Genomic DNA, 27,479 nt, shown 5'->3' with positions numbered 1-27,479 from the left:
CCTACAGAATTGACTTGAAAATTTTCTATGAAGGAAAGTACTATGATCTTTATTAGCTCTTAAGATAATAAGTGCTCACGTGTGTGTGTGTCGGACCGACGTGGTTTAGTTTGTCTTTTGATTTTGTCGCTTTGGGAAGCACGTGGGTCTCAGAACTTCGGCGCACATTTGCCACCTGTGCCAGAGTCTGGAGCGCGCGCGCCCTCCAGCGCAGAGGCCCGGGAGAACTACATTACCCAGAATCCTTGCGCAGAGCCCCTGCGGCGCTAAGCCAATGGGGGCCCTTGCAAAGGGACGCTTGGGCACGTCCAGGCGGGACTTCCGGCGCCCCTGCGGCGGCGGTCCTTTTGGTGACTCTTGGGTCGGTCCACCTGGACAGGGTCTGAGCTCTTGGTCCGGCCCAAGGTAAAGGGAGCGGGAAGGCGGGAGCCGAGGCGTCGCTCACGGTGCATGGGGGCGGGTCTGTGGATCGGGAGGGCGCCCTCTGGGGCGACTCCTCGCGCAGGGCAGGCTGGCGTCGGGGTTTGGCTGGGTCGCCTGCGCTTGCCCGCTGAGGCTGGTGCTGCGTCCCCTGGTGCTGACCTGTCCGATCCCGCCACCCCCTGGAGCCCCGAGTGAAGACACCTGCTCGGGGCACTGCAGCCACAGCTCTCTGTTCGGGCCAGTTCAGGGGCGGTACCGGTAGGTCCCCTGTTTTTGACACGCGGAGTGATGAGAGATGTCCCTTACAGAGGGACCAGGGTGTGCAGAGCCTGCGGATGCGACTGGGAAGCGTTTGGGACCCGTGAGCAGATGAGCTAATCTGAGGGCACTGGTGGCCCCGGACGGTTGTCATCAGAAAGACTGGATCCCAGGGACGATTTTAAAAGGTTCCCGAAGGTTACTAAGAAGCCGGCCGACTGGGGATAGAAGGCAAGGGTGACTGACGAGGAGAGGAGAGACGGGCAGACAGGAGGCGCAGGGGGACAGGGAACATTGTTGCCGGACCGGAGTGGCGATGCAGTGGTGCGCAGATCTTTGAGAACAGAGAAGGTACCCCCCGCCTTGGAGTCACCACACCCCGGTTTAACTTAGGGAGAAATGGAACAATCACTCACTTCCACATTAAGGGATCAACGTTCCTCTAAAAGTGTGCATGTAAACACTGAACTGTGGGAATTTAGCAAGTTAAATTTGTGCATGCAATGCAAATGTGGTTAACACCATAATATACTCCCAGAGCCGTACGTGAAAACACTAAACATCACAGTATTGCATCCTCATACTTTCAAAGACCCATCGCATGATTTACACTGAAAACATTGACAGAAGACTTGATTTTGTGGATAGTGATAGAGCCTACTTAGCACTCGATGCGTAATTACTAATGCATTCGATACAAGTTCCAACCTCAGGATGTGGGTGCCATTCTTAGGTCCATTCAGTGAAGATAGGCACCGGAAAGTTGAATCCTTGTCCTGGGTCACATAGCAGGTAAGAGGTCGCACCAAGGACTGAACCCCAAAACTTGGTCAGTTAGCCCAAGGTCACCTTGCAGGGCATGATCAGGCGATCCCTTGGGGCGCAGCATGGATGCCTTTCGCTCACAGTCTCACTCTTCCCTCAGGTTTCCATGGCTTCAGATGTGTTCACGAACCACGCACAGGTGAGTGGATAGTGTCCCCCTTCCATACCTCCCCATGACCCATATGGTCTCCTGGATTTATCCTGCTACTGCTTGTCTGCCACATTACTCAGTTTGGCCTGGGGTAATGTGTCATCAGACACCTGATCTGGCATCTAGGCCAGTTTCTGGCCACCTGTAGAATGTTCTGTGGCAGGTGTTGTAGGCAGAGGGTCAGCATGTGCCAGTGAACAGTGGTGAGACAGAGCTGGCAGGCGGCTGTCACAGGCCTCTGTATGTCTTAGAGGACCTGCGAGCCAGGATGAGGGAGTCAGGCCTGGAGCAGGGGCCCAAGGACTAGGGCCATCCTCCACTGCCCTCCCGGGCCACAGCAGAGAGCTGGACTGGAAGAGGAGCAACTGGGACTAGAACCTGGTACCCATATGGGATGCGGGTGCTGCAGGCGGAGGATTAGCCAAGTGAGCCATGGCGCCGGCTCCTGGATTTGCTTTTAAAATATATCCAATCAGACTCTGTGATCGAGAGATGGATGGAATTTTGACCCTTGCAGCTAGCAGGAAGGAGATGCCATCAACTGAGAAGGGGAAGTCAGTTGTAGGTGTGAGTTTCAGAAGAATTATCAGGCGGTAGGTTGGGCTATGGTCCGTTTGTGATGTTCCAGAGACCCTGAGTGGAGTGAGTGAGTGGACAGCTGGACACACAGCTGGAGTTCAGGCAAGAGGTTCATGCTGAGGACAGCACAAGTTGGTGACCTGTGTGTGGCCTGGGGCAGAGCTGTGAGTCCCATTTAGGAGGCGAAATCTTCAGGTCATGGTGACCATGTTACTGGGCACCTGCCTAGGGTTGGTGAATGTCACAGAGAGGTAACGCCAGAGAGGTGGCTGTGGGGTTTGAGGTGGCTATGGCAGATGGCCAGAGCTTCCCAGGGGTGTGACCATGGGAGGACAGCAGTGATGGAGGTGACATGACAGCCCAAAGCCTGCACTTACTCCCCCTTGTCAAGGCTCACCAGTCCAATGGTGACCATTGGTGGGGCTGGAGAATTTACTTAGGCTTACAAATAAGCTCAGGGGCCAGTGGGAGAGTCGGTGATAGATGGGCGGCCAGGGGAGCTGGGCACTGAATGAGGCTTTGATGGGAAGAGGACAGCTGCGATAGGGGAGGCCGTGATGCGCGCAGCACAGCAGTAGAAGAGGGCTTAAGGTATTGCCACCTGCATGTGAGGTTGAAGCAGGGGCCAGGACGAGGTGGAGAGGTCTGGACAGCAGGGCCAGAGGCCTTCCCTGGCCCTGTGGGCTGTCAGATGTGGGACTCGGGATGGAATCACCCTTACATTTCCCAGTGTTTTCTGGGTTCTCCCCGGAGCTCAGGGAGATGCCCATGGTATACGCAGGGCATGGACAGTGGCAGTGAGAATCCAAATGTGTGTGATTGATGGTGCCCAGAGGGATGTGGCCAAGGGAGAGCGTGAACTGAGGCTCCCAGGGGCTGGGCCCTAGGAGGTGAGGGAGGACGCTGGGCCCGTGTTCGCTGGTACGGGAGGCATGAACTGGAAGGCATGCCCAGGGGAATTCGTCAGTCCCAGGGCTCAGCATTTACCTGCCCACATGTCTGCAGTTGATGTGGGGGACACAGCGAGGGGACTGTGGTGCTATCCGGCCTCCGCCTCCCGTGAGCCTTCCTGAGAGGAGGGTGGGAGGGACTGGGTTTAGGGAGCCAGGGATAGAGAGGGCCCTGGGAGAGGGGCTGCTTAGAGACACTGCTGTGCCCATCATGGTATGGCAGGGTGACCTTGGAGGATGTGGCTGTGGACTTCACCTGGGAGGAGTGGCAGCTCCTTGGCGAGCCTCAGAGACTCCTGTACCGGGATGTGATGCTGGACAACTTCACCCTGGTGGCCTCGCTGGGTAAGTCCCTCACCCTCGCAGCGTCCGGGCTGGGCTGGCCCCTCCTCCTCTCTGCAGGGCTCTCTCTTCCCTTCCCACAGCCGCCAGTGGACCTTGCCTCCTTCCTGGGTCTTCTTCCTAGGCTTCAGGCATTCCTCACCCTCTCCCACGGAGCCCCAGCGTCTGGTGCCCTCAGGCCTTCTAGGGAAGGATATGGGGGCCCGTGGCTTCCACTTGACGTGGCTTCACCTTGTCGGGGGACCGTCCGGGATTGCCGCCCCTCTCTGCCCTTTACTGCACCCTCCTTCCTCCAGCTGACGCTGCCTCTTGCCCCATGTCAGGAATCACAGGCGTCAGCTGGAGAACCAGTTTTGGGGGCAGGGGGCCGATCCTAGAGGACGTTTCTCCAAGGTTCTTCTTGTAATACTGGTTGTCACTCCCGGTGGGCTGGGTGCTCTGGCTGTTGGTGTCCATCCACTTAGCTGCTTTGTCTTTCTCTTAGGATTTGCTTCTTCCCAGATCCGTGTAGTTGTCCGGCTGGAGGCGGGGGAAGGCACCTGGGCACCTGGCAGGGCAGGCGTTGGGCCAGCTGTGGCACTAGGGACTTGGAGGGGACCTGGCCCTGGTAAGCGACAAGGCAGGGATAGTTCAGTGTCAGGACTGGGTTCTCCTGGCACCCAGCGTGTCTGCCAAGACAGGCTCCATAACTCATTTCAGTCTCTCCTTTTCTTGGCATTTTCCCCACTTACCCCTCCTGTTTGATTTCTGACCAGAGCTAAGCACACCCCTCTTGCCTGAAAGTCTGCCCCGTTCCTGCCCACCTGTCGTGCTCTCCAACAAGGAGCTGCACATACCGCGCTGTGAGACGTGCTCCGGGCCTGCATTGTGCTTCGGCAGCTTCTCAGATGCGGTTGGTTTTCCCAGATCTGGGCACAGCCTTCCGTTCAGGGCTCCCAGGTCAGCCGCCGAGAAGCCCCTGCTGAAAGCCGTCGGCAGATCAGCGAGTCAGGCTCACAGCGCGCCCTTTGCTGTACTGTATTCTTGTTCCTCCCCAGAGCCCCCAGTGGTGCAGTGCTGCCGGGCTCGGTATGGAACCTGCCTCAGCCCAGCTGCGGCTGCCTCATCCTCCCAGGAGCCCCGTGTGTTCGATCCTGGAGTTACAGAGCAGGCGTCTGGGATGGCCTGCCCTCTTTATCCCGCATCTGCATGTACGGCAGGCAGTGTTTCTCTGCTTTCAGGCTGTTGGTTTCGGATGGAGAATGCCGAGGCGACTTTGCAAGCAGTGCCGCGGATCAGGACTCCCGGGTCAGGTTCGGCCACGCAGAGTGCCGAGCCATGTGGGATGTGTGGCCCAGTCATGAAGGACGTTTTGCTCTTGGCCGAACACCAGGGGATTTGCTCTGGGCAGAAGCTTCAGGCATGCGGGGCGTGTGGAAGACAGTTCTGCTTCAGCCTAAGCATCGCTCAGCATCAGGACGGAGAGGGGCTCCCCAGCGGGGAGGAGGACGGGGCGTCACCGCTTACGGGCTGCAGAGGCCACCTGTCAGAGGAGCCCTTTCTGTGCGGGGACGATGGGGAGGACCTCCTGCCCCACCCAGGCCCTCTGCACAACCAGACCGCTGACCTCCGGGGGCGTCCGCCCAGAAGCGCAGGGTGCAGCGAGGTCGTTCCCACTGGCGACGGGCGATACCGGTGCCGTGAATGCGGGAAGGCCTTCAGCCAGCAGCACCGCCTCGGCCAGCACCAGAGGGTTCACGCTGGAGAGAAGCCTCATGCGTGCCGCGAATGTGGCAAAGCTTTCAGACGGAAATGCAGACTCGTTCAACACCAGAAAATCCACGCCAGAGACAGGAGTTACGAATGCACGCAATGTGGGAAGTCCTTTAGACAAAGCTATGGCCTTGTTCAACATCAGAGAGTTCACACGGGGGCAAAGCCTTATAATTGTGTAGAGTGTGGGAACTTCTTTGGCTGTAAAACCACCCTGGTTCGCCATCAGAGAATCCACACTGGAGAAAGGCCGTATAAGTGCACAGAATGTGGGAAATCCTTTAGACAACGGTCTGGCCTAATTGGACACCAGAGAATTCACACAGGGGCCAAACCTTACGAATGCAGCGAGTGTGGAAAATTCTTCAGCCGCAAAATCATGCTTGTTCGGCACCGGAGAATCCATACCGGAGAAAGGCCTTACAAGTGTACTGAATGTGGCAAGTTCTTTAGCCAAAGCTCTGGCCTGGTCTCACACCAGAGAGTTCACACCGGTGAGAAACCTTATGAATGCGCCGAATGTGGTAAATGGTTTAGCCACAGGTCTAGCCTCAATTTACACCAGAGAGTGCACACTGGGGAGAGGCCTTATGCGTGCAGTGAATGCGGGAAAGCCTTCAGTCTGAAATTTACACTTCTTCGACACCAGAGAACCCACGCGGAAGAAAGACCGTATGAGCGTAGTGAACGTAGGAAGTGCTTTAGCCACAAATCCAGCCTCATTCAACATCGGCAAAATCATGTCGGAGAGTGTTGAGCCAGTGGCCTTCCCTCGCTTGGTACCAGAGGGTTCGCCCTGAAGAAAGGCCGTGGAATACAAGAGTGTTATCTGCTTGGTTAATGCATGACGGCAGAAAAGCTCTGAGAATAGAGTTGTGAAGTGGCCGTCAGCCAAAGGCTACACCTCACACCTGACGTGCAAGCCGCAGTGTGTGGGGAGGCTTCCGGAGGTGCGTTACCCTGTCTGACCTGCACGAGGCCCTTCCCTGAGTGCTCTCCCTGCCGGTGCCAATGGCAGAATCCATCTCCTATGTACCATCCGGTCGCCCTGTGAGCGGAGGGACGGCCAGTCTTTATACTGTGTCCCCTGTAGGAAACCACAAGTGGCGTGAGGCCATCACAGTTTACCCTGATCAGCTTAACACACTGATGGGGTTAATAGAATTGGAGCCAGCAAACCAGAAGGCATGTGCCTTACCCAGTGGTGCTTAGAGAAATATTCTGGTCACTATAGCTGTGAGGGATTCGGGTATTCAGGTATTCTCAGAACTTACAGATTTAACGACTCCTGTGGCTCAGATCACTGGTAGGGCAAATAATCTGAATGTTTTCTGAATTGTCAAGACTATTTGGGTTGCTTACCTCAAGGTCATTGCTATACAGGCAAGAAAAAGAAACCAAGAAAAGCGCTGGTTGTCTAGGCGTGTGACTTATTTAGCATCTATTGCTTGCTAGGCTTTGCTTCCATTGGTGTAGGGCTGTCCCTTCCAAAGGAAGAACATATTTTTTAAAAATATTTGTTTGTTTATTTGAAAGACTTACACAGAGAAAGGAGAAGCAGAGAGGCAGAAAGAGAGAGATCCTCTATCCAATGGTTCACTCCCCAGTTGGCCGCAACGGCCAGAGCTGAGCCGATCTGGAGCCAGGATCCAGGAGCTTCTTCCAGGTCTCCCATGTGGGTGCAGGGGCCCAAGGACTTGGGCCATCTTCTACTGCTTTCCCAGGCCATAGCAGAGAGATGGATAGGAAGTGGAGCAGCTGGGTCTCGAACCGGCACCCATATGGGATGTCGGCACTTCAGGCCAGGGCACCTGCGCCACAGCACCAGACCCCCAAAGAAGAACATATTTAAGATGTGTTTGCCAATGAAGGATCCAGATTTCCGTGTTGAACTGTTAAAAAATTTGTTTTATTTATTTATTAGAGAAAGAGCCCCCATCTGTTTGTTCACTACCCAAATGTTTGCAGTGGCCCAGGGGCAAAGCTGGGAGCTGAGATCTCAACCACGTCTCCTAGGTAGGTGGCAGGAACACAACTATTTGAGCCATCAGTACGGCCTCCCAGGGTCTGCATTGGCAGGAAGCTGGAATTAGGAGCTGGAGCCAGGGAGTCACCCAGATATTCAGATATGGGACATGCATCTTAACCACTAGGCAAAATGCCTGCCCTGAACCGTTTTTTTTTGTTTTGTTTTGTTTTGTTTTGTTTTTAAGATTTATTTGAAAGGCAGAGAGTTACAGAGAGGCAGAGAGAGAGAGAGAGCGATCTTCCATCTGCTGGTTCACTCCCCAGATTGCCACAATGGCCAAAGCTGGGCTGATCTGAAGCCAGGAGACTCTTCCGAGTCTCCCACATGGGTGCAAGGACCCAAGAACTTGGGCCATCTTCCACTGCTTTTTCCCAGGTCATAGCAGAGAGCTGAATTGGAAATGGAGCAGCCGGGACTCAAACTGGCACCCGTATGGGAAGCCAGCACTGCAGGAGGTGGCTTCACCCGCTACACCACAGTGCTGGCCCCCTTGAACCAGTTTTTGAAGGCTCTATGTAGATGCAGTTGATGTTCAGTGTGAAGAATGATTTTTATGTATCCATGCAACCTTCACCACGGTCATGATAATGAACATATTTCTCAACCACAAATTTGCCTCATCCTTTACAGAAATCCCCCTTTATCCAGCTGCTTTTTTTTTCTTCCTTTCCTTTTTCTCTCGCTGTATGTCTTTCTTTATTTAAAAAGATTTATTTATTTGAAGGAGCTACAGAGAGGGAGAGAGAGAGAGATCCTCCATCCAGTGGTTTATTCCCCAATTGGCTGCAACAGCTGGGCAGGCTGAATTCCATCTGGGTCTCCCACATGGGTGGCAGGAGCCCAAGCACTTGAGCCATCTTCCATTGCTTTCCCAATTGCATTAGCAGGAAGCTGGATTGAAAGTGGAGCAGCCAGGACTCAACCCAGTGCTCATGGGATGCTGGTGTTGCAGGCAGTGGCTTAACCTGTCATGATGTGGGACCCCCACAGTCTCTAAAGTTTTGCTGTGGTGAATCATAGTCAAAAAATACTAAATGAAAAATTTCAGAAATAATTCAAGTTTTAAATTACTTTTATTAGTTTTTTTTTTTTTTAAAGAAAAAGGTTATTTATTTATTAGAGAGAGAGAGTGAGAATGAATGACATAGTTCTTCCATCCATTGATCAACTCACCAAATGGGCACAGTAACCAGATCTGGGCTAGGCTGAAGCCAGGAGCCTGGAACTCCATCCTTGTCTCCCACATGGGTGGTAGGCCCCAAGTGCTTGGGCCATCATCCACTGCCTTCCCAGAAGCATTAGCAGGGAGCTGAATTGGCAGTGGAGTAGTCGGGACTTGACCTGGTGCACCCTTTTGTTGTAAATGGTGGCTTAACCTGCTGCATCACAGTATTGGTCCCTGTGGTACATTGTGTGTCCCTATGGTACATTGTTAGAATTGTTTTATTAGCTATGTTGGTTAGTACATTGTTAGAATTGTTTTATTAGCTATGTTTGTTAATCTGCTATGCCTTATTTATAAGTCAAAGTTTGTCATATGTATGTATATGTAGGAAAGGCCAGTTTGCTTATATACATGGTTTGGTACTGTCGACATCCACTTGGTACATACGCCCTGTGGATGCAAGGGGACTACTGCAGACTTTTTAACTTTTCTAGAATTTTATGTGAATGGAATACCAAAATATTGTTCTAAAGAAGTTTTTATTTTTTTTACGCAGTGTAATTATTTTGGGATTCCTCCATGTTCCTTGTCTGATTACTTCATTGTTTTAGTCTAGACTAGTATACTCGTGTGGTTATCCCACAATTTGTTCTACATATCTGGTAAGGAACATGAGTTGCTCCCAGTTTGGGATTATTACAAATAAAGTGGCTGTGAACATTCACATACTTGTCTTGTGTGTTAATAGCTGGGAGACAAAGGCCTGAGTGTCTCATTTCTAACCACGGGATTTTAATTTCAGTTGTGACAAAGTGATGACATAGGCCAATGTTGAGGAAAAGAATTTATTACCTACAGTTCCTGAGAGAAGGGGGAACATCATGTCACACAGGGCTACAGAGAGCACCCGTGTTGGTCAGGAGGCAGAAGTGAGCAAGGGGAAGGCTTAGGCCACAGCTTCTGTGGGAATCCCACAGGAAAGACGTGGAAGGGCAGTTTGTAGCGAGCTGGTTTGAATAAGTTAGCTGGACTTTGGGCTGAGGATTGCTCTTGTTACCTGATAATTGCTCCTGGAATGCATTACAGCAGAGCGTGTGTTGGCTTAGTGTGAGAGTTAGAGAAGCAGTTGGGGCAGGAGATTTGGGATTACTGATTGCATAGAGTTGTGCTACTAGTCAAGCCCTTCGCTAGCTCGGAAGAAAGGATAATGTGGAAGGGGCAGTCTGGCCAGCTCGCTCAGCTGTCAGAGCATCAGAACTCAGACATAAACACACGGAGTCAGCTGGTATGTGGATGTTTGTCTCTTTAGAAACTGACAGACTGTTTTCCACAGTTTCCAGCGGTGTAACTAGAACTTTGGTTGCTTGCGCAGCTCACCAACATGATCTAATGAGTTTGCCATTCTCATTAGGTAGGTAGCGGAATTTCTCTGTGATTTTATTTTATATATTTCCTAGTGACTAATTTGAGAATTTTTAGTTTTGCTACTGCCATCGCTACATCTTTAAATATGTATCTTTTGTCCATTAAAATATTATTATTGAATTTTGAGAGATCTTACTAAATATTGGATACAAGTCCTTCATTAAATATGTGATTTGTCAATACTCTATCGTGTGACATTTTAAAACATTTCTTGATAGAGTGTTTCCTGTGGCAGAGGTGATTACTGTTGATGAAGTTGAACATGTGGATTTTCCTCCCTTTTAATTAAGCACTGTTTTTGTGTGTGTAGGAAGCATTTATCAAGCTAAAATTTTTCCCTTTTGTCACATAATAGAAGTTTCATACTCCTAGGTTTATAATCCATTTTGAGTTAACTCTTTTATACTGTATGAGGTTTGAGGCTGGAGTTTTTTTTGTTTTGTTTTGTTTTGTTTTAATTTTAAATGTGGACACTCAATTGCTCCCTGTTGACAGTACTATTTACTGAGTTGCTGTTGCACCTTAGTTGAAATTCATTTGATCTTGTATATGTTGGTCTGTTTATAGATATTTTTCCTGTGTATTTTTGCTGATTATCTTAAAGTCTTACATATCGTAATTGTATAATGTATCTTCAAATCAAGTAATGTAGTATTTTAAATCTGTACCTTAGGAAGAATTTTTTGCCCTTATCATTTCCATATGGATTTTAGAACTCTCTTGTCATATTCCTCAAAAGTGTTGTGTGATTTGGATCGGGAGTGCATGGAATATATATGAAGGAACTTCAGCAAGTTCATGAAAGAGTATAATTGAAAGATAAAAATGGACGCCTTATTTCTCAACAAACTCTATTAGGGTCAAGACACTGTTGTAAATGATGCTAGAAGCCATTTAATCTATCCTCCCCCCCCCCCCAAAAAAAAAAAACCAGTTCTGGGAATCCAGTCATGTCCTTGTAGTCTTGTTTTGTTTTGCTTTACATTGTTAAGACAAGTGGGTGCCCTGTCAAGATATTTGAGGATTCGGAACCAAAAAGTCAAGAGGAACAAGATCAGGACTATAAAGTGACGCTTCATGATTTCCTGTCACAACTCTCAGCAAGGGTGGGCGCTGTGGTCAATGGGCTAAGCTGCTGCTTGGGACACCTGTATCCCTTACCAGATTGTTGGTTTGAGTCCTGGCTACTCTGCTTCTAATCCAGTGTTTTTTTTTTTTTTTTTTTTTTTTTTTTTTTAGATTTATTTATTTGAAAGGCAGAGGGAGAGAGAGAGAGAAGGAGAGAGAGAAAGGAAGTTGTCCATCCATTGGTTCACTCCCCAAACGGCCACAATGGCTGGAGCTGTGCCAATCTGAAGCCAGGAGCCAGGAGCTTCTTCTGGGTCTCCCATGTGGGTGCAGGTGTCCAAGGACTTGGGCCATCTTCTACTGCTTTCCCAGGCCACAGCAGAGAGCTGTATCGGAAGTGGAGCAGCCAGGACTTGAACTGGCACCCATATGGCTTTACTTGCTATGCCACAGTGCTGGCCCCCTGCTTTAATTCTGAAACATCCTGGCAGACAGCAGTTAATGGTCCGAGTGCTTGGACTCCTGCCACACACAGGGGAGACCTGTATGGAGTTCTGGGCTCATGACTGGCTCAGCCGTGGCTGTTGCAGGCATTTGGGGAGTGAACCAGAATATGGAGTGAACCAGAATATGGAAGAAATTCTGTCTCTACTACTCTGCTTTTCAAGTAGATGAAAATAAACATTGAAAAACTCTCACCAGATTGCTCTTGGTTTATGAGAGGCATGAGTAGGAGCATTGTTGTGGGGGAGAAGGACTCTGGAGAAGTTTTCCCAGGCATTTTTCTGCCAAAGCTTTGACAGTCTCAGAATACGTTCACGGTAAGCAGATGTTATTGGTCCTTGGCCTTCCAGAGCGCCAACAAGAAAAATGCTTTAATACCCCTCCCCCACCCCCAAACTGTTGCCTTGACAGTTTGTCTTGGCTGGTTCACTTTTGTTTTGACTGGATTAGTTCCAACTCTTAGTAGCTACTGCTTTGTGCTGTGTGTTCAGGATTATATTTGTAAAGCCATGATTCATCTCTCGTTATATAATTTGAAAAAACGCTTTAGATCTTGATCCCACTTGTATAAAATTTCCATTAAAAGCACTGTTCTTGTCTGCAGCTTTGGCAGCCATCAAGCAGAAAGTGTGCCCAACCTTTTCAGTCGGAATTGCGTAAGATGAGCCTGTAGAGGTATTTGGTGCTGGCACTTTGTTTCTGCTGTTAGTCGTTGGTCCTCTTCAGTTAGGGCACGGAAGAGATGTTTCCTCCCAAATTGATGTAGACGGTCTGCCAACATTCTTGTCCTTTGCTGAGATGTGTAATCTGCTCTATCTCATTTCTTTGGGGCAGTCTACATACATTTTTCACTCTCCTACCCAGTCTTCACCATAGATTTGATGTCTATTCTTGTTTCAGTTTTAGCAGAATTCATGTTGCTCTGATGGGGCTGGCGTCATCTTTCCTAATGCCTCAAAACCAGACCCTGTGTTGACATGTTATAACAAGTTAGCTGGAGTTTATTTTGGTGACAAAAAAATTGAAATCCATGCATAGTTTGTCATGTGTGCTTTTCATGAACTATTTGAAGACCACTTTATAAATCAATTTGAAGAGAATTAAAACAGTAACAATGTGGAGTGTTCCAATCCATAAACATGGTATACCTCTCCTTTTATTAAATCTTTAGTTTTTCTGAACAATCTTCTATAGTTTTAGTTGTACATATCTTGCAATCTTATTTATCTTCATGTAAGAGATGTGTTGTAAGCTCTTGTAAAGAATACTATTTTAAAATTTTCAACTTGATAATACATGGAAAAACAGTTTAAAAAAATAGCCATCTTTATCCTGTGTACTTTATGGCTTATTTATGTAGTTTTCCTTGCAGATTCCATAGATTGACACTTTTGTTGCCTATAAATAAATACAGTATTTCTTTTTAAAAATGTTCACGTATGAAAATAAATACTTAACCAAAAAAAAAAAAAAAGGATAACTTAAGACACAACTTAGTTTCACACGGAACACTGGAAAAATCTGTTTCACAAATGGGGCACTAATAGCCACCAAAGCAATGACTCGAGTAGGAGCGTAGGTTGGTAGTTCTGGGAAACAGTGTCATCGTGCAATAAGGTCATAGGAGGGGACACACTGTGCGTCAGCCATTGCAGCTGATGCCATGCCTTCAAAGCTAGGGCTGCTACAGGGCTTACACGCCATAGCCCCCGGCCTATCAGTGGAGACGCATTGCCTAACGAATATCCCACCTGGTTTCTGACAAGAACATTCAGACACATGGTGTTTAATTGCAAACAGTAAATAATTTAAATTTAAAAAGAAAGCAGACAACCGACTCATACAGCAACAGTAGTCTGCTCTGGCATCTGGACACTGACGTCCATCGCCCTTTGGACGCCGGGCTGGGTCGTGGGAGGGGGATTCTCTCCCGGGGTGAGGGCCCCTGCCTTGGGAGCGCTCACTGGAGTTCAGTGTTTCAAATCCTTCCGGGGCATGTACGGACCCTCGAAGGACCCTTACTAGCACCGTGGAGTTGACGCGCCCGCACGGACTTCCGGGAAACGGCCCTGGTGGGCGGGGCAAAGCTGGACAGGCTGCAGTGCATTCTGGGAACTGGAGTCCCGGAAGGTGGGCGCTAAATACGACCTCCTGACCCGGACAGCGTGGCTGCCGGGCTGTGAACGAGAGGAGTCAGGGACGCCTGCAACTACCCAAGTGAAAAATGTACTTGTGAGTGCACGGATGAGCCCGAAGACCTTGTCGCAGCCGCCTGACTTTCTGGGAAATGTAGTTTCGTGGTCGGAGCGCCACTGTCCTCACAGCAAGCCGACTGCGTGCTACGATCCCGGCTGAGCCGCTGGGCGCGTCGCCCCCGCAGAGGCTCCTGGGAGGTGTGGTTTTCCGGTGCGCGAATGGCCGCCGTGCCGGACGCGGAGGACTCTGGGAAACTCGCGCGGCCGTGGGCGCCGCTCCTGGCTAGCCCCGCGGTCGTCGGCGGCCCGGCGCCGGCTCCTGGGATCCGGTAGGACGCCGGGCGGTGTGGTTCCCGGGGCCGGCGTCCACTCACGAGTGAGACACGGAGGTGCCGGCGGGGTCCCTCCCGGGAGTCCCGCAGCTGCGGGTCACGGGAGGCCGGCGGCGGGCGGCATCGCGGGGGACCTCGGGCAGGACCGTCGCCTCTCCGGGGCTGCTGTGAGGCGCTCACCCCTCAGAGCCGCCGTGCGTGGGACGGGGCGAGAGAGCACGCACAGCACGCACCCACGGCGGACGCCACAGACGGTAGATCTGATGTCGCCCACCCGTGACCCCCAACAGATGAGGGGTGCAGCCTTGTCGCCGTTTAAGATGGAAGTTGGGATTCCGTGGGGGTGGTGTCTGACGTTGCAGCTGTGTCCTGCGCGTGTGCCCCTGGTGTGTGGAGGGTTGCTGTCCTCGCAGGGGGAGACCCACGACCTGTGCCAGGACACACCCGCGAGTTCCCGGGGAGGGGACTGGCGCCCCAGTGCTGGCACAGAGCTGCAAGATAAGCCCGACTTTTGATCACTGTTTTTTTTCCTTTATTCTGTCTTCTCAGAACACTGCCCATTCGTAAGATAAGAGCTTGGATTGCTTGCATTTTTGGAAATTGCAAAGTGATGTTTCAGGTGAGTCGGTATGCCCCCACACCGTGGGACACTTGCTTCCCTGGGTCTTGGGTGTTTGCTTTGCCTCCTCGGCCAGTCCTCGCTCTGTGGCGGCCATTGAGGGACCGGATCTCCCGCTCCCTTGGTTGTAAGAGAGGGTGGCACCCGCCAGAGAGCGCCACGGTACTGTCCTAGTGCCCTAGCTTTCTGCTGGAAGACTTGCTGTAGAGTCTTGTGCCCAAAGGAATTTCTTTTATTACAATTCAGAATGCAAACTTAGAATTTGAGGTTATTTACGGTTGCCGAAGCTGTATCACGTGGTCAGTGGCTGATGGGGCAGGCTTTTCGGTTGCCCACGGGATGTCTGGAATTGTCCTTGATTCCTCCTTTTTACTTGGAAGGCCCACTCAGGTACTGTCTTTGGAAATACTTAGGACCTGCCCACTGGTCTCCGTCACTGCCTTCACTGCTGCTGCCCTGGCCCCAGCTCCCTGCCTCACTGCAGGAGCCTCCTGGGTGGCTCTCCTGCTCTGCCCGAGCCCTCTCTCTGCTCGGGACAGCTGGTACGGTGATCCCGTGGATACGTGGAATGCTGTCGATCCTCAGCTGAAACATTTCAGCGGCCTTTTCTCAGAATAGAAGTCAGAGTTTTTCAGTGATTATAAAACTTTGTATAATTAGGCTGTTGCCTCTCTAATCCCACCTTCCTTTTCTTTCTCTTTAAAGAGGTGGGTGGTTCTCAAATACGGGTGATTTTCTTCCCCTTTGGCTCCACTATAAGGGCCACTTGGTCATGTCGAGAGGCATTTCTGGGTTTTTTGGTTGCCATAACCAGGATGGCGGTGGGATGGGGGTAGAAACCAGGGATGCGGCTAATGCACAGGACAGCTCCTACCAGCCAGGAATTATGCAGCCCCGGACGTCAGAGGTGTCAAGGCTGAGGAACCCAGCTCTACACAGAGAGCAGAAGGTATCTCATGAGGGGGTGTGGATTTCCTTCTGCAAGCTGTTAATACAGTGACGTTAGTATATGTTCAGAACAGTGTGAAGTAGCTTTGCATTTGTGGAATGAAACTTTTATGCATTTGACATAGTGTTGAGTTTTTAATTTGGTTTATGAGATGACATTTATAGAAGCTAATCATTTAAAAACCATTGTGGAAAGTAGGAAAAGATATGATAAGGCTGGAACAACCCTAATACCTGGGAGAGTGTACATAGGAGCCAAAAGTAAAAAGGAATTTTCTTCCCTACTAAAAGGTGGAGACACCCCTGTTTTCTCAGCGCATTTCTTTGAGAAGGACTAATGATAGAACTGCCCCTCTGAGGCATGTGCACATCTTTCTAAAAGCTGCATAGGTCTCTTGCCAGTTTTACTGGTTTGTCAAGCTGTTCTTAAGGCCCTTGGGACCAACGTTTTGAAACGCAAACATTGAGAAAGACAGTACTCCCCCCCCCGTGTGTGTGTGTGTGTGTGAGAGAGAGAGAGAGAGAGAGAGAGAGAGAGTTTAACCTAGACTCCTGGTTCCCAAGTTGAAACCACCTGCTTAACATAAAGGGACTATAAATCTTATTTTTCCTTTGAGAAATAAAGGTGACTGACTAGCATGGTGGCCATTCCAGTTACAAGGAAGTGTAAGTAGCAGACTGTGCTGTGAAGCCTCTCACCTGAGGACAAGTTACCTGGACAACGTGCTCCGTCTGCTTGGCTCTGTGGACGGAGCTCGCGTCTGCTTGCCGACTCCTCAGTGGCTCGCCCCTGTGTTCGTGCTTGTTCAGGGGTGCGGCTGTTTACTTTCTGCCCTGCGTCTGTGGAGAGGGCTTTCTGCAGCGGCAGGGCATTTGATGTTTCAGTATTTCCCCAACTCCTGACAAACGCAAATCACCCCGTTTGAAGCCAAAGACCTGTGTCACTAGTCAATAGCAACATGTACCAAAATGGCAGTGGCAGAAGGGGCAGGCTTTTGCTGCGGGCTTTATTTATTTATTTATTTGGCAGGTAGAGTTATAGACAGAGAGAGAAACAGAGAGAAAGGTCTTCCTTCTGTTGGTTCACTCCCCAAATGGCCGCTACAGCTGGTGCTGCGCCGATCTGAAGCCAGGAGCCAGGTGCTTCTCCTGGTCTCCCGTGCAGGTGCAGGACCCAAGGACCTGGGCCATCCTCCACTGCCTTCCTGGACCACAAAAGAGAGCTGGACTGGAAGAGGAGCAACCGGGACTAGAACCCAGGGTGCTGGCGCCGCAGGCAGAGGATTAGCCAAGTGAGCCACGGCGCCGGCCCCTGCTGCGGGCTTTTGATCCCACTTGGGATGCCTGGATTCGGGTCCTGGCTCAGCCCTCCGTTCCAGCCTCCTGCTAATGTGCATCTTGGGAGGTAGCAGATGACGGCTCAGGTACTTGGGTTCCTGCCACCCACACGGGAGACTCGATGGAATTCCTGGCTCTGGCCTTCAGCCCTCTGAGACTTGTCTTACCCTGGTTGTACAGCAAGCCTGTGATTATGCAGTTACTACGTAACTGAGACCAGATTCTAGATCACTGCCTGAACCTGGTCCCTTTACTCTACAGGGGACCGCGGGGCAGTACAGTGAGGCCTGGGCGGTGGCCGAGCTAAATGTCCTTGCTGTTTCAGGTGACATTCAGTGATGTGGCTGTAGACTTCTCTCCTGAAGAGTGGGGATGGCTCAGTTCTGCACAGAGAGACTTATACAGGGAGGTGACGGTCCAGAATTACAAGAACCTCGTCTCTCTAGGTGAGGATATCTCTCCTTCCACTTCTCCTTCTCCAGGGGCCGTGGAGATGGTAAATGGCTGAATACCACGTTCCCAAGGAGCTGTTTAGCCCTTCTGTGCCAGGCCCTAAGCGTGTCGTCCCATCTTAGTGAACACGCCTCCCTTTGCTGCCTTTTGTGGTGACCTCTGACCCCTGTGGCTGCAGTTTGAGCGAGTTCTGTCTTCCTACACGCAGGCCTCTCCGTGGCTAAGCCATGTGTGGTCACTTTACTGGAGGATGGAAAAGAGCCCTGGATGGTGGAGAAAAACCTACCGAAAGGTACGTTTCCGACTAATGGTGTGAGTTAGGCGAAGGAAGTCTCTGTGAAAGATGCTGGCAGTGGGAGTGGATGCATTTTAGGAGAGCTGTCTTTAGGGATTCCAGAGGTAAATTTCAAAATGATCGTTCCTCTTTTCCAAACTGTTATCTGTATTGCTTATGTCATCTAATCAAAATGAGATTTTTGTCATCATAATTTTTTGCCATCATAATAATTAAAAATGCTCTTTATTTGAAACAAAGCAGCACAAGAAACAACAACTCAGAAAGCCTGAACCTTTGTGACCCATAGGTAGTACTTAGGTTATTCTGTTGTCATTGTAATGGTTTAATGTAGTAGTATAAACTGTGTGTTTTAATCATTAATCTGGCAGCAAACAGATTAATTGAAGGTTGGAGAAGAAGACTATGAGATAAAATGTCATTGTTCACATAAATATAGTATAAAATGATGGCTTGGAACCCAGAATGACCTCCATATTTTCTTTCTGATAGTTTGCATTTTTTAAAAAGATTTATTTATTTTAAGATTTATTTAATTTATTTGAAAGACAGAGTTACAGAGAGAGGTAGAGACAGAGAGAGAGGTCTTCCATCTGCTGGTTCACTCCCCAGATGGCTGCAATGGCTGGAACTGCGCCGATCCGAAGCCAGGAGCTTCTTCCAGGTCTCCCACGGGAGTGTAGGGGCCCAAGGACTTGGGCCATCTTCTACTGCTTTCCCAGGCCACAGCAGAGAGCTGGATTGGAAGAGGAGTAGCCGGGACTAGAACTGGTGTCCATATGGGATGCCAGCGCTTCAGGCCAGGGCTTTAACCCTCTGCTCCACAGTGCCAGCCCCTATTTATTTATTTGAAAGTCAGAGTTACACAGAGAGAGAGAAAAAGGTCTTCCATTCACTGATTCATTCCCCAGATGGCTGCAACGGCTGGAGCTGTGCCAATCTGAAGCCAGGAGCCAGGAGCTTCCTCCAGGTCTCCCATGCAGGTGCAAGGACCCAAGGACTTGGGCCATCTTCCACTGCTTTCCCAGGCCACAGCAGAGAGCTGGATAGGAAATGGAGCAGCCGGGATGCGAACTGGCGCCCATGTGGGATGCTGGCACTGTAGGCAGCATACTTACCCGCTATGCCACAGCACCAGCCCTGCTTGCGTTTTTATTTTAACTGATTGCCTGTATTTACCCATTTCCCTAATGACACTCTTTTTGCCTCTGTGAGCTGTCTGCGTTCCCTGTGAGCTTTGCTCAGAAATAGCTGAAATGTGGGACTTGTCAAAATCATGTGTTTTCCAGGGGTTTTATTTCTCCTGTTTCCATCCTAGAAATTTCTTTTTAAGAAGTAGAGCGGCCGGTGCCGCGGCTCACTAGGCTAATCCTCCGCCTTGCGGTGCCAGCACACCGGGTTCTAGTCCCGGTCGGGGCACCAGATTCTGTCCCGGTTGCCCCTCTTCCAGGCCAGCTCTCTGCTGTGGCCAGGGAGTGCAGTGGAGGATGGCCCAAGTGCTTGGGCCCTGCACCCCATGGGAGACCAGGATAAGTGCCTGGCTCCTGCCATCGGATCAGCACGATGCGCCGGCCGCAGCGCACTGGCCGCGGTGGCCATTGGAGGGTGAACCAATGGCAAAGGAAGACCTTTCTCTCTGTCTCTCTCTCTCACTGTCCACTCTGCCTGTCAAAAAGAAAGAAAGAAAGAAAGAAAGAAAGAAAGAAAGAAAGAAAGAAAGAAAGAAAGAAAGAAAGAAAGAAAGAGAGAGAAAGAGAGAGAGAAAGAGAGAGAGAAAGAGAGAGAGAAAGAGAGAAAGAGAGAAAGAAAGAAAGAAGGAGGGAGGGAGGGAGAAAAAAAAAGAAAAAAAAAGAAGTAGAGAAAAAGCACCACTTTACTTTCTTTATATATTTCAGATTGGGAACCAAGATGGGAAAGCAAGGAATTATCAACAAAAGGGGATTTTTATAATGAGGAGTCACCCCAAACAGAAATAGAAAGAACAGAAAAAACTGTAAAACCGAGTTGTGAATTTTCAAATGCCAGTAAGGACCAGGAGTGCAGAGATACGGAGGAGGGGAGGCCCAGGAGCCGGGGAACACATTTCAGACCAGTGCCTCTCCCCTGTAGAGAGAGCCCCACCGGGGAAGCTTTTAACAAGTGCAATGCGTTTAGAAGCACCTTCCACTTAAAGCCCACCTGTTCTGAACAGCACAGACTTTCTCCTGAAGCAAAGTTCCGAGCCTGTGACACGCTGAAGACAAGCCCACCAAGAACGTCCGTTGTCAGGAATGAGGGCGCCAGTGGTGGGAGGAAGCTTCTGAACTCTAATGAAGCTGCAGCGGCCTTCAACCGGGGCACATCGCTTAGCCTTCGCCAGACTTTGTGTAATCGAGAGAAAGGCTATGCATGTAGAGAATGTGGGAAAGCCTTTGGCAAACGGTCAGTCCTGAATCGCCACTGGAGAATTCATACAGGGGAGAAACCCTATGAGTGTCACGAATGTGGGAAGACTTTTAGCCACGGCTCATCCCTTACTCGACATCAGATAAGCCACAGCGGAGAGAAACCTTACCGATGCGCTGAATGTGGGAAGGCCTTCAATCACGTCTCATCGCTTACGAATCATCAGAGCACTCACACTGGAGAGAAGCCGTATGAATGTACGCGCTGCGGGAAGTCTTTCAGTCGTGTCTCACATCTCATTGAACACCTGAGGATTCACACGCAAGAAAAACTCTATGAGTGTCCAGTGTGTGGGAAGGCCTTCATTCATAGGTCATCTCTCATTCACCACCAAAAAATCCATACTGGAGAGAAACCGTATGAATGCAGCGACTGTGGGAAAGCCTTTGCTGTAGCTCCCACCTTACTCGACATCAGAGGATTCATACCATCGAGAAGCAATGTGAATGCAACCAGTGTCTGCAGACCTTCAGTAGCCTCCCGCTTCTCATTCAGCATCAGAGTCTGCACACGGACGAAAGACCCTTTGAGTGTCAGAAATGCAGGAAGTCCTTCAGCCAGCCCGGATCACTGGATATGCATTTGAGAAATCACATCAGACTGACACCTTACGAATGCAGTATTTGCGGGAAGGCCTTCAGTCACAGATCGTCCCTTCTTCAGCATCACAGAATCCACACTGGAGAGAAACCTTACGAATGTATTAAGTGCGGGAAGGCCTTCAGCTGTAGCTCCAACCTTACTGTGCATCAGAGAACTCACACTGGAGAGAAACCATATCAGTGTGGTGAATGCGGAAAAGCTTTCAGCAAAGGCTCCAATCTCACCGCCCATCAAAGAACCCATAGCTGCGATAAAGCCAGTGAGTGTGGGAAAGTCATCGGACCATTTGAATGACTATGCATGTGAGAGACCAGGTGCGAGTGAAAGCAGGAATCAAAGTAAACCTCAGCCGTAGATCCTAAGTCAGCAAAAGCCAAACTTCTGCCGGAGAGAAGCTCTATGAATGCAGAAAACTAGAAGTCGAAGTCCTTTAGTTTACCGCATTCCTCATTGTACATTAAAGAGCTCCCGCAGTGTGAGACATGTGCCAGGTGTCCACTAAGCTATCTTGCTAGACATCAGATTAACAGTAAGGCAACCTGCAGGGTTAGGCATTATGTCTAAATCTTGTTTGCCAGCAGCACTGTAAACAGAATCCTACAGGAGAGCAAGCAAGTTTATTATAAATAAATATACATTTCTCAGAGCAGTAACATAGTTTTGCTCATATGCTCTATAGAAAAAATTTTTTTAAAAGATTTATTTATTTATTTGCAAGTAAAAGTTACACAGAGAGAGAAGAGGCAGAGGAGAGAGAGAGGTCTTCTATCTGCTGGTTTGCTCCTCAAATGGCTGCAACAGCCGGAGCTGGGCTGATCTGAAGCCAGGAGCCAGGAGCTTCCTCCGGGTCTCCCACGTGGATGCAGGGCCCCAAGGACTTGGGCCATCTTCTACTGATTTCTCAGGTCACAGCAGAGAGCTGGACCGGAAGTGGAGCAGCTGGGGACTCCAACCAGTGCCCACATGGGATGCCAGCACTGCAGACAGCAGCTTTACCTGCTACGCCACAGTGCCGGGCCCTACAAATTATTTTTAACCAATTGTTATGTGCAAATATCTAGCCATTTAGTGGTTCCAGTAAATTGTACACTGTTGAAAATTAAAGCTGTCAAAGAAGTAAAAATAGTATTAATAAAATTTTTGGTCTCTAATAAAAATTATTTTGTATATAATGAACTCTCTGTGACTTTTGAAAAAAGTGTTACTACTTCTTGAAGAATTTGTTTTAGCCATACTATAGCCTTTAGTGGGAGATTAGAGCAGTGTTGACTGTGGGTGTGGTTTTTGATTGAATCTTACTGGGTGAGTGCTAATTATGTGATGAGCACTAGATTAGCTTTTTGTTACTATAACGAAGTACCCATGGCAACACACTGTCCAGAGGATAAGGCTCATTCAGCTCAGTTTGGAGGCGCACATCCAGGATGGTGCAGCTGCACCGGCAGTGGTAGAGCGTGGCGGGGACAGATCTCAGGCACGCCGGCAGTAGAGAAAGTGCTGACGCAGGGAGCCCTGGGGAGAACCACCTGCTGCAGGCGCGTCCCCAGAGACCTACGGGCCTCCCGCGAGGTCCACATCCTGAACACCATCCTGGGTTGTCGCTAACCTCTTGGTTCCATTAGCGTATGACTCTGGGTTTTCACGCCCAGCATGTGGTTTATTAATTTTTTTTGTAAAGATTTATTTATTTGAAAGGCAGAGTTGCAGATGCAGAGAGAGAGATCGTCCCACCTGCTGGTTCACTCCTTAAATGGCCACAATGGCTGGAGCTGGGCCAATCCAAAGCCAGGAGCCTGAAGCTTGTTTCCAGGTCTCCCACGTGGGTGCAGGGGCCCAAGCACTTGGGCCATCTTCCACTGCTTTCCCAGGCCACAGCAGAGAGCTGGATCGGAAGTGGAGCAGCCGGGACTCGAACTGACACAAGGCACCTCGCCTGGTGGAGAGGTGGGGCTCTGCTCAGTGAGCCCAGACTCCCTGAGTCCTCAGCGTCACCTCTAGTACCGGGTCCCCTGGCGAGGTACAGCGGCTCTCGCTTTCCCTGGGGCCAGCGCTGGGGCACGCGGCTTAAGCTGCTGCATGCAACACCAGACTGCTGGTGTGAGTCTGTTGTTCCGCTTCCAAGTCGGCTCTCTGCTAATACTCAAGTATTTGGGCCCTGCCACCCTTGTGGGAGACCTGGTTGGAATTCCTGGCTTCGGCCTGGCTTAAACTTGGCTCTTGGGGCCATTTAGGCGAGTGAACCAGCAGATGAAAGATCTTTTTCTGTCTCTCCCCGTCTGTTTGGTTGCCCTTCAAATAAATAAACAAAAATAAATAATTCTTTAAAAAAAAAAAAAGGTTACAACCATGACTTTGAAGGTCACTGGTGCTTGGAAAGTGTGTTCATTAGTGTTGGACCAGTCAGGTGCATTAGAGCCTGTTGCTGAAGATCTAGGAAGACCCAAGGCACTTACCACATAGCATTTTCTGGGAGCCTACCTTTGTGCTGGGCAGGCACTGCTTTAAATAGACTGCATTAGAGCATAAAGCCTTCCCTGTAAAAGGCATTGACAAAAGACACAATAACAAGGCCACGAGACTTGAGAGGTGCAGAAAGTAAGCAATGTGACGAGAAAGACGCACGTGGAAAAAATAAATACAGGATGGTTACCACCGCACCAGTGAGCCTCCCCAGTCTCCCTGTGGGCCTGTCACAAGGGCTACATATTAACGCAGCTCTGGATTCGAACTCAGCCTGCTGAGACTACACTCCACTTCTCAATGTCTGCATTCTGGTTGTGAGAATTTGAAAAATAACCCTAAAGGAAACATTAAGTTCTTTGGGCAGCTTTGAGATTTTAGGTAGGCACTTCAAGGACAGAAATTAAAGGCTGAGGTTCCAGGCAGCTAAAAGCCTAAAAAAACCAACAAAAAGGAAAAGAAACAACAACATTGTTGCTTTAGGTGCCTGTGAACCCACCTCAGGAGGAGAGGTAAGGACATTTAAACCTGTGTGCTGAACAAATGCCAGGCCCAGCAAACATACGCTGATTCTAGATTGTTTAACCCTTTCAAGCAAACCCAGGGGGCGGGCATCTGGCCTCGCGGGAAGGATGCCAGGCAGGGCACCTGCACCCCACACTGCAGTCGGTGCTTGTGTTTGATTCTGCGTCTGGCCCTTGAGGAATTCCTGATACTGCAGACCATGAGAGGCACCGATGATGGCGCCAGCAGTTGGGCTCCTGCCACCCAGCTCCCAGCCTTGGCCTAGCCCAGCCCTGGCTGTTGGGAGATGAATCAGCAGCTGAGTGTGCACTCTTCTCTGTCTCTCAGACAACTAAAGATTTAAAAATAAACAAGCAAAAATGAACCCCCACATACACTGGGAGAAAACAACAGGTATTCAGCTAAATTACATATAGCTATTGAATACTGTATGTAAGTATATACTAATTTATATAAATTAAATATATAAATTATAACAAAGTTCCATAATTTGGTTCAATTGTAAAGCCAAAACTTAAGTACTAAGTTATATTAGAATTTATAGAGTAAAAATAAAAAGAGCAGTGATTGGCTTTTGTGCCTTTCAAGATGTTAAAATGTTAAAGACACCTGCTAAATGTAGCAAAAGGAAACTTTGCACTTAATCTATGTTGGGGTTCAAAATTATAGTTACAGCCATGGATTCCATTAAGTTTAAACAGTATGCCTCCTATAATCTTACAAAGTGAGTACACAGAAAGTAGAGGAAAAATTAGACAAGTTTCATTTTAAACATAGACTTGCAGGGCCGGCGCTGTGGTGCAGTGGATTAAAGCCCTGGCCTGAAGCGCCAGCATCCCATGTGGGCGCCAGTTCTAGTCCCAGCTGTTCCACTTCCGATCCAGCTCTCTGCTATGGCCTGGGAAAGCAGTAGAAGATGGCCCAACTGCTTGGGCCCCTGCACCCACGTGGGAGACCTGGAAGAAGCTCCTGGCTTCGGCTCAGTGCAGCTCTGGCCGTTGAGGCCATGTGGGGAGTGAACCAGCGGATGGAAGACCTCTCTGTCTCTACTTCTCTCTGTAACTCTTTCAAACAAATAAAATAAATCTTTTTTAAAAAAAAGTAGACTTGCCTAAATTTCTATAATCATAGCTGTGCCCACTACCGTAGGACATCCCTTGTTGGAGCACAGATCCTGGAACACAATAAATCAGAAGGTAAACTCTTCAACACTTAGAAGCAGACTTGATAAAATAAGACCTCATGGGCCCCTAATTAAAAGAGTCAACATGGCCCAACACAGGTTACAACAGGGTCTTCAAAAGCTCATAGGAAACCAAACTAATAAAGGGGTGACTGTCCCCACCATTTCCCCATTTGACATCCTGACCTTGCCTGTTCTTAAATGTGGGGGTTGGGGGGAGAAGGTAGTGGGAGGCACCTCAGGTGCAGGATTACTACAACCTTAATGCTGTGTTCCTGTCAGTAGCTAATATTATCAAAATTACTGATGCTATTCAATCAACTGCTGGCGCATCGTTTGCTTGTGTACATTTGGCTAACATGTTCTGTTCATGCCTATTCCAGCAGTCTCTTGACCTCTTTTACCTTCACTTCCAAAGCCGACGTGTTCTGGGTGACCCGTGGGGAGCCTCAACAGTTCTGCCACACACGATCCTTGTGGACAAGGTTGTAGCTATGTACAGAGGCTCACATCTGGAGAAGCCATCACTGCAGGCAGCATCTCCCCAGCTTAAGATGTTGGCGGGGCCAGCGCTGTGGCACAGAGGGTTAACGCCCTGGCCTGCAGTGCAGCATCCCATATGGGTGCCGGTTCAAGACCCGGCTGCTCCTCTTCCGATCCAGCTCTCTGTTGTGGCCTGGGAAAGCAGTAGAAGATGGCCCAAGTCCTTGGGGCCCTGCATCCATGTGGGAGACCTGGAAACAAGCTTCAGGCTCCTGGCTTTGGATCAGCCCAGCTCTGGCCGTTGCGGCCAAATGGGGAGTGAACCAGCGGATGGAAGACCCCCCCCCCGCGTCTCCTCTCTCTGTGTAACTCTGACTTTCAAATAAATAAATCTTAAAAAAAAAAGATTTTGGCATTGTAGATGAGTTCACCTCCTGTGCCAGGGACAACTTTACCCAAGACACCAAACTACCCAGTGATGCCCGTGGACACGAGGTAATTTTGCTTTCCTTTCCTTTGACACTAACGGTTCTGTTTCGGAGCTCTCTGTCTGCCTATTCCCATGTTCCTGTTCTATTCCTTGCTCTGTGTCAAAATGTACAGCCTACACGCCAATACCTAAAGAAAATCTAGTAGAGATTACTACCACCTCTGCCGTTCTGAAACATGGTAGGAATGACCGCTTCCCTAGGAGACGTGTGCCTCTCAGTGAAGCCCTTGGCCCTGCAAAGAGAATTCTCCACTCCCTGGTGACTTCTCCAGTCACTCTTCCGGCTTGATTACACATGAATACCCCGCTTCTTACATACAGTTTACTGACCAACTGTTACAACCTCCAACAACCGCTGGGCCATCATCTTCATGGGCACATCTTCTAACACACCTCACAACTCCATCAAGGTATTGTCAGAGACCTAAAAGGTCTTGGGTCTATTTTTTTGTCTAATACCATATAAACAGAAAGCCCCCCAAGCCCCATTTGCTTGAGTATATCACTTGTTTTCATTCTTTTGTTAAAGATTTATTTATTTTTATTTGAAAGTCAGAGTTACACAGAGAGAGGAGAGGCAGAGAGAGAGAGGTCTTCCATCTGCTGGTTCACTCCCCAGTTGGCCGCAATGGCTAGAGCTATGCCGATCTGAAGCCAGGAGCCAGGAGCTTCTTCCAGGTCTCCCACGTGGGTGCAGGGGCCCAAGGACTTGGGCCATTTTCTACTGCATTCCCAGGGACAGCAGAGAGCTGGATCAGAAGAGGAGCAGCCAGGACTAGAACCAGCGCCCATATGGGGTGCCGGCGCTTCAGGCCAGGGCGTTAGCCCGCTGCACCACAGCGCTGGCCCCTTGTTTTCATAACCACTAACCAGGGATGATGGCTGCATGTTCTAATCAAGCCACGCTAACACCCCAACCTGCCACATGTGCCCAGGAGCCCCCCTGCTGGCCAGTCCCTGAGTGGGGCATGCACCTTCCTTACCTCACGTCCACACAGGTGCACTGTGCTCCTTCACCTTGTACATTCTTCCTCTCTACCCGCTCCTATTTTCCCTAATGAAACCACACCCCAGGGTATGGCAGTTACACCAGGGACTGTCATATTTTCTCATCTGATGGGTACCTTCCTATTTCCATCAACCTGTGGCAAGATGGGCAACAGTCCTTTTAGAGGTCACAGCCACAGGACCCACCACTGTTAGCCCCAGTACAGCAGCCTTGGTCAAACAAAATCAAACCCTGTCTACCAACCAGCATGGTCTGGTGGCCCCCTCTGATCGTACTCAAAGGGTGAATGAAACATTGCACCTTGTGCAATAAGCTGCTCTTAACTATTTAGTAACCAGAGAAGGAGACCAAGCTATGAGAAACAGGCAAAGCAGTGAAGGCATTTAATAACACAGCTGAATATTCCGGCAGGTTTCCTTAAGTCCAGAGGTAGCTGACCTGTGCTTTTGGTTTTCTCCCACAAAGTGGAGTGCCTGATATGAACCAAATGATAAAACTTCACCAAAGCTTCTTCCTAGGTGTCTTCATCAAAGTTTACCTTCGGTGGCTGCATCAAGCTGTCCCACAGTCTAGGAGGGAAGCACTGCCCACCCAACATGAGGACTGTTAATGACGAGATACCACAGCATC

At 49.6% G+C, this 27,479-nt stretch overlaps 2 protein-coding genes across 11 annotated transcripts in view; both read left to right on the top strand.

Moving 5' to 3' along the window:
• Positions 1-27,479, top strand: part of LOC138846506 (protein Aster-A-like) — a 406,361-nt gene that overhangs the window by 269,384 nt on the left and 109,498 nt on the right.
• Positions 258-25,770, top strand: LOC108175445 (zinc finger protein 302). 10 transcript variants are annotated; one of them, XM_089319507.1, is made up of 7 exons: positions 272-405; positions 1,607-1,645; positions 3,410-3,531; positions 14,548-14,617; positions 17,229-17,349; positions 17,565-17,648; positions 25,286-25,770. In XM_089319507.1, the coding sequence occupies exons 2-7, from the start codon at positions 1,613-1,615 to the stop codon at positions 25,357-25,359; spliced, it is 504 nt and encodes a 167-aa protein (XP_089175633.1). In that variant the 5' UTR covers positions 272-405; positions 1,607-1,612; the 3' UTR covers positions 25,360-25,770. The 10 variants fall into 10 exon arrangements, with proteins under 10 accessions (XP_089175629.1, XP_089175630.1, XP_089175628.1 ...); XM_089319509.1 differs by having other exon boundaries at positions 25,251-25,770; XM_089319505.1 differs by lacking the exons at positions 272-405; positions 1,607-1,645; positions 3,410-3,531; positions 25,286-25,770 and adding exons at positions 13,917-14,055; positions 15,485-15,566; positions 19,547-21,871.

The sequence above is a fragment of the Oryctolagus cuniculus genome, chromosome 18 (assembly GCF_051225735.1).
Source record: "Oryctolagus cuniculus isolate XC-2025 breed Fujian yellow rabbit chromosome 18, ASM5122573v1, whole genome shotgun sequence".
NCBI lineage: Eukaryota > Metazoa > Chordata > Mammalia > Lagomorpha > Leporidae > Oryctolagus > Oryctolagus cuniculus.
The sequence above is the reverse complement of the archived record's forward strand: the minus strand, read 5'-3'. Positions and strand labels throughout refer to the sequence as shown.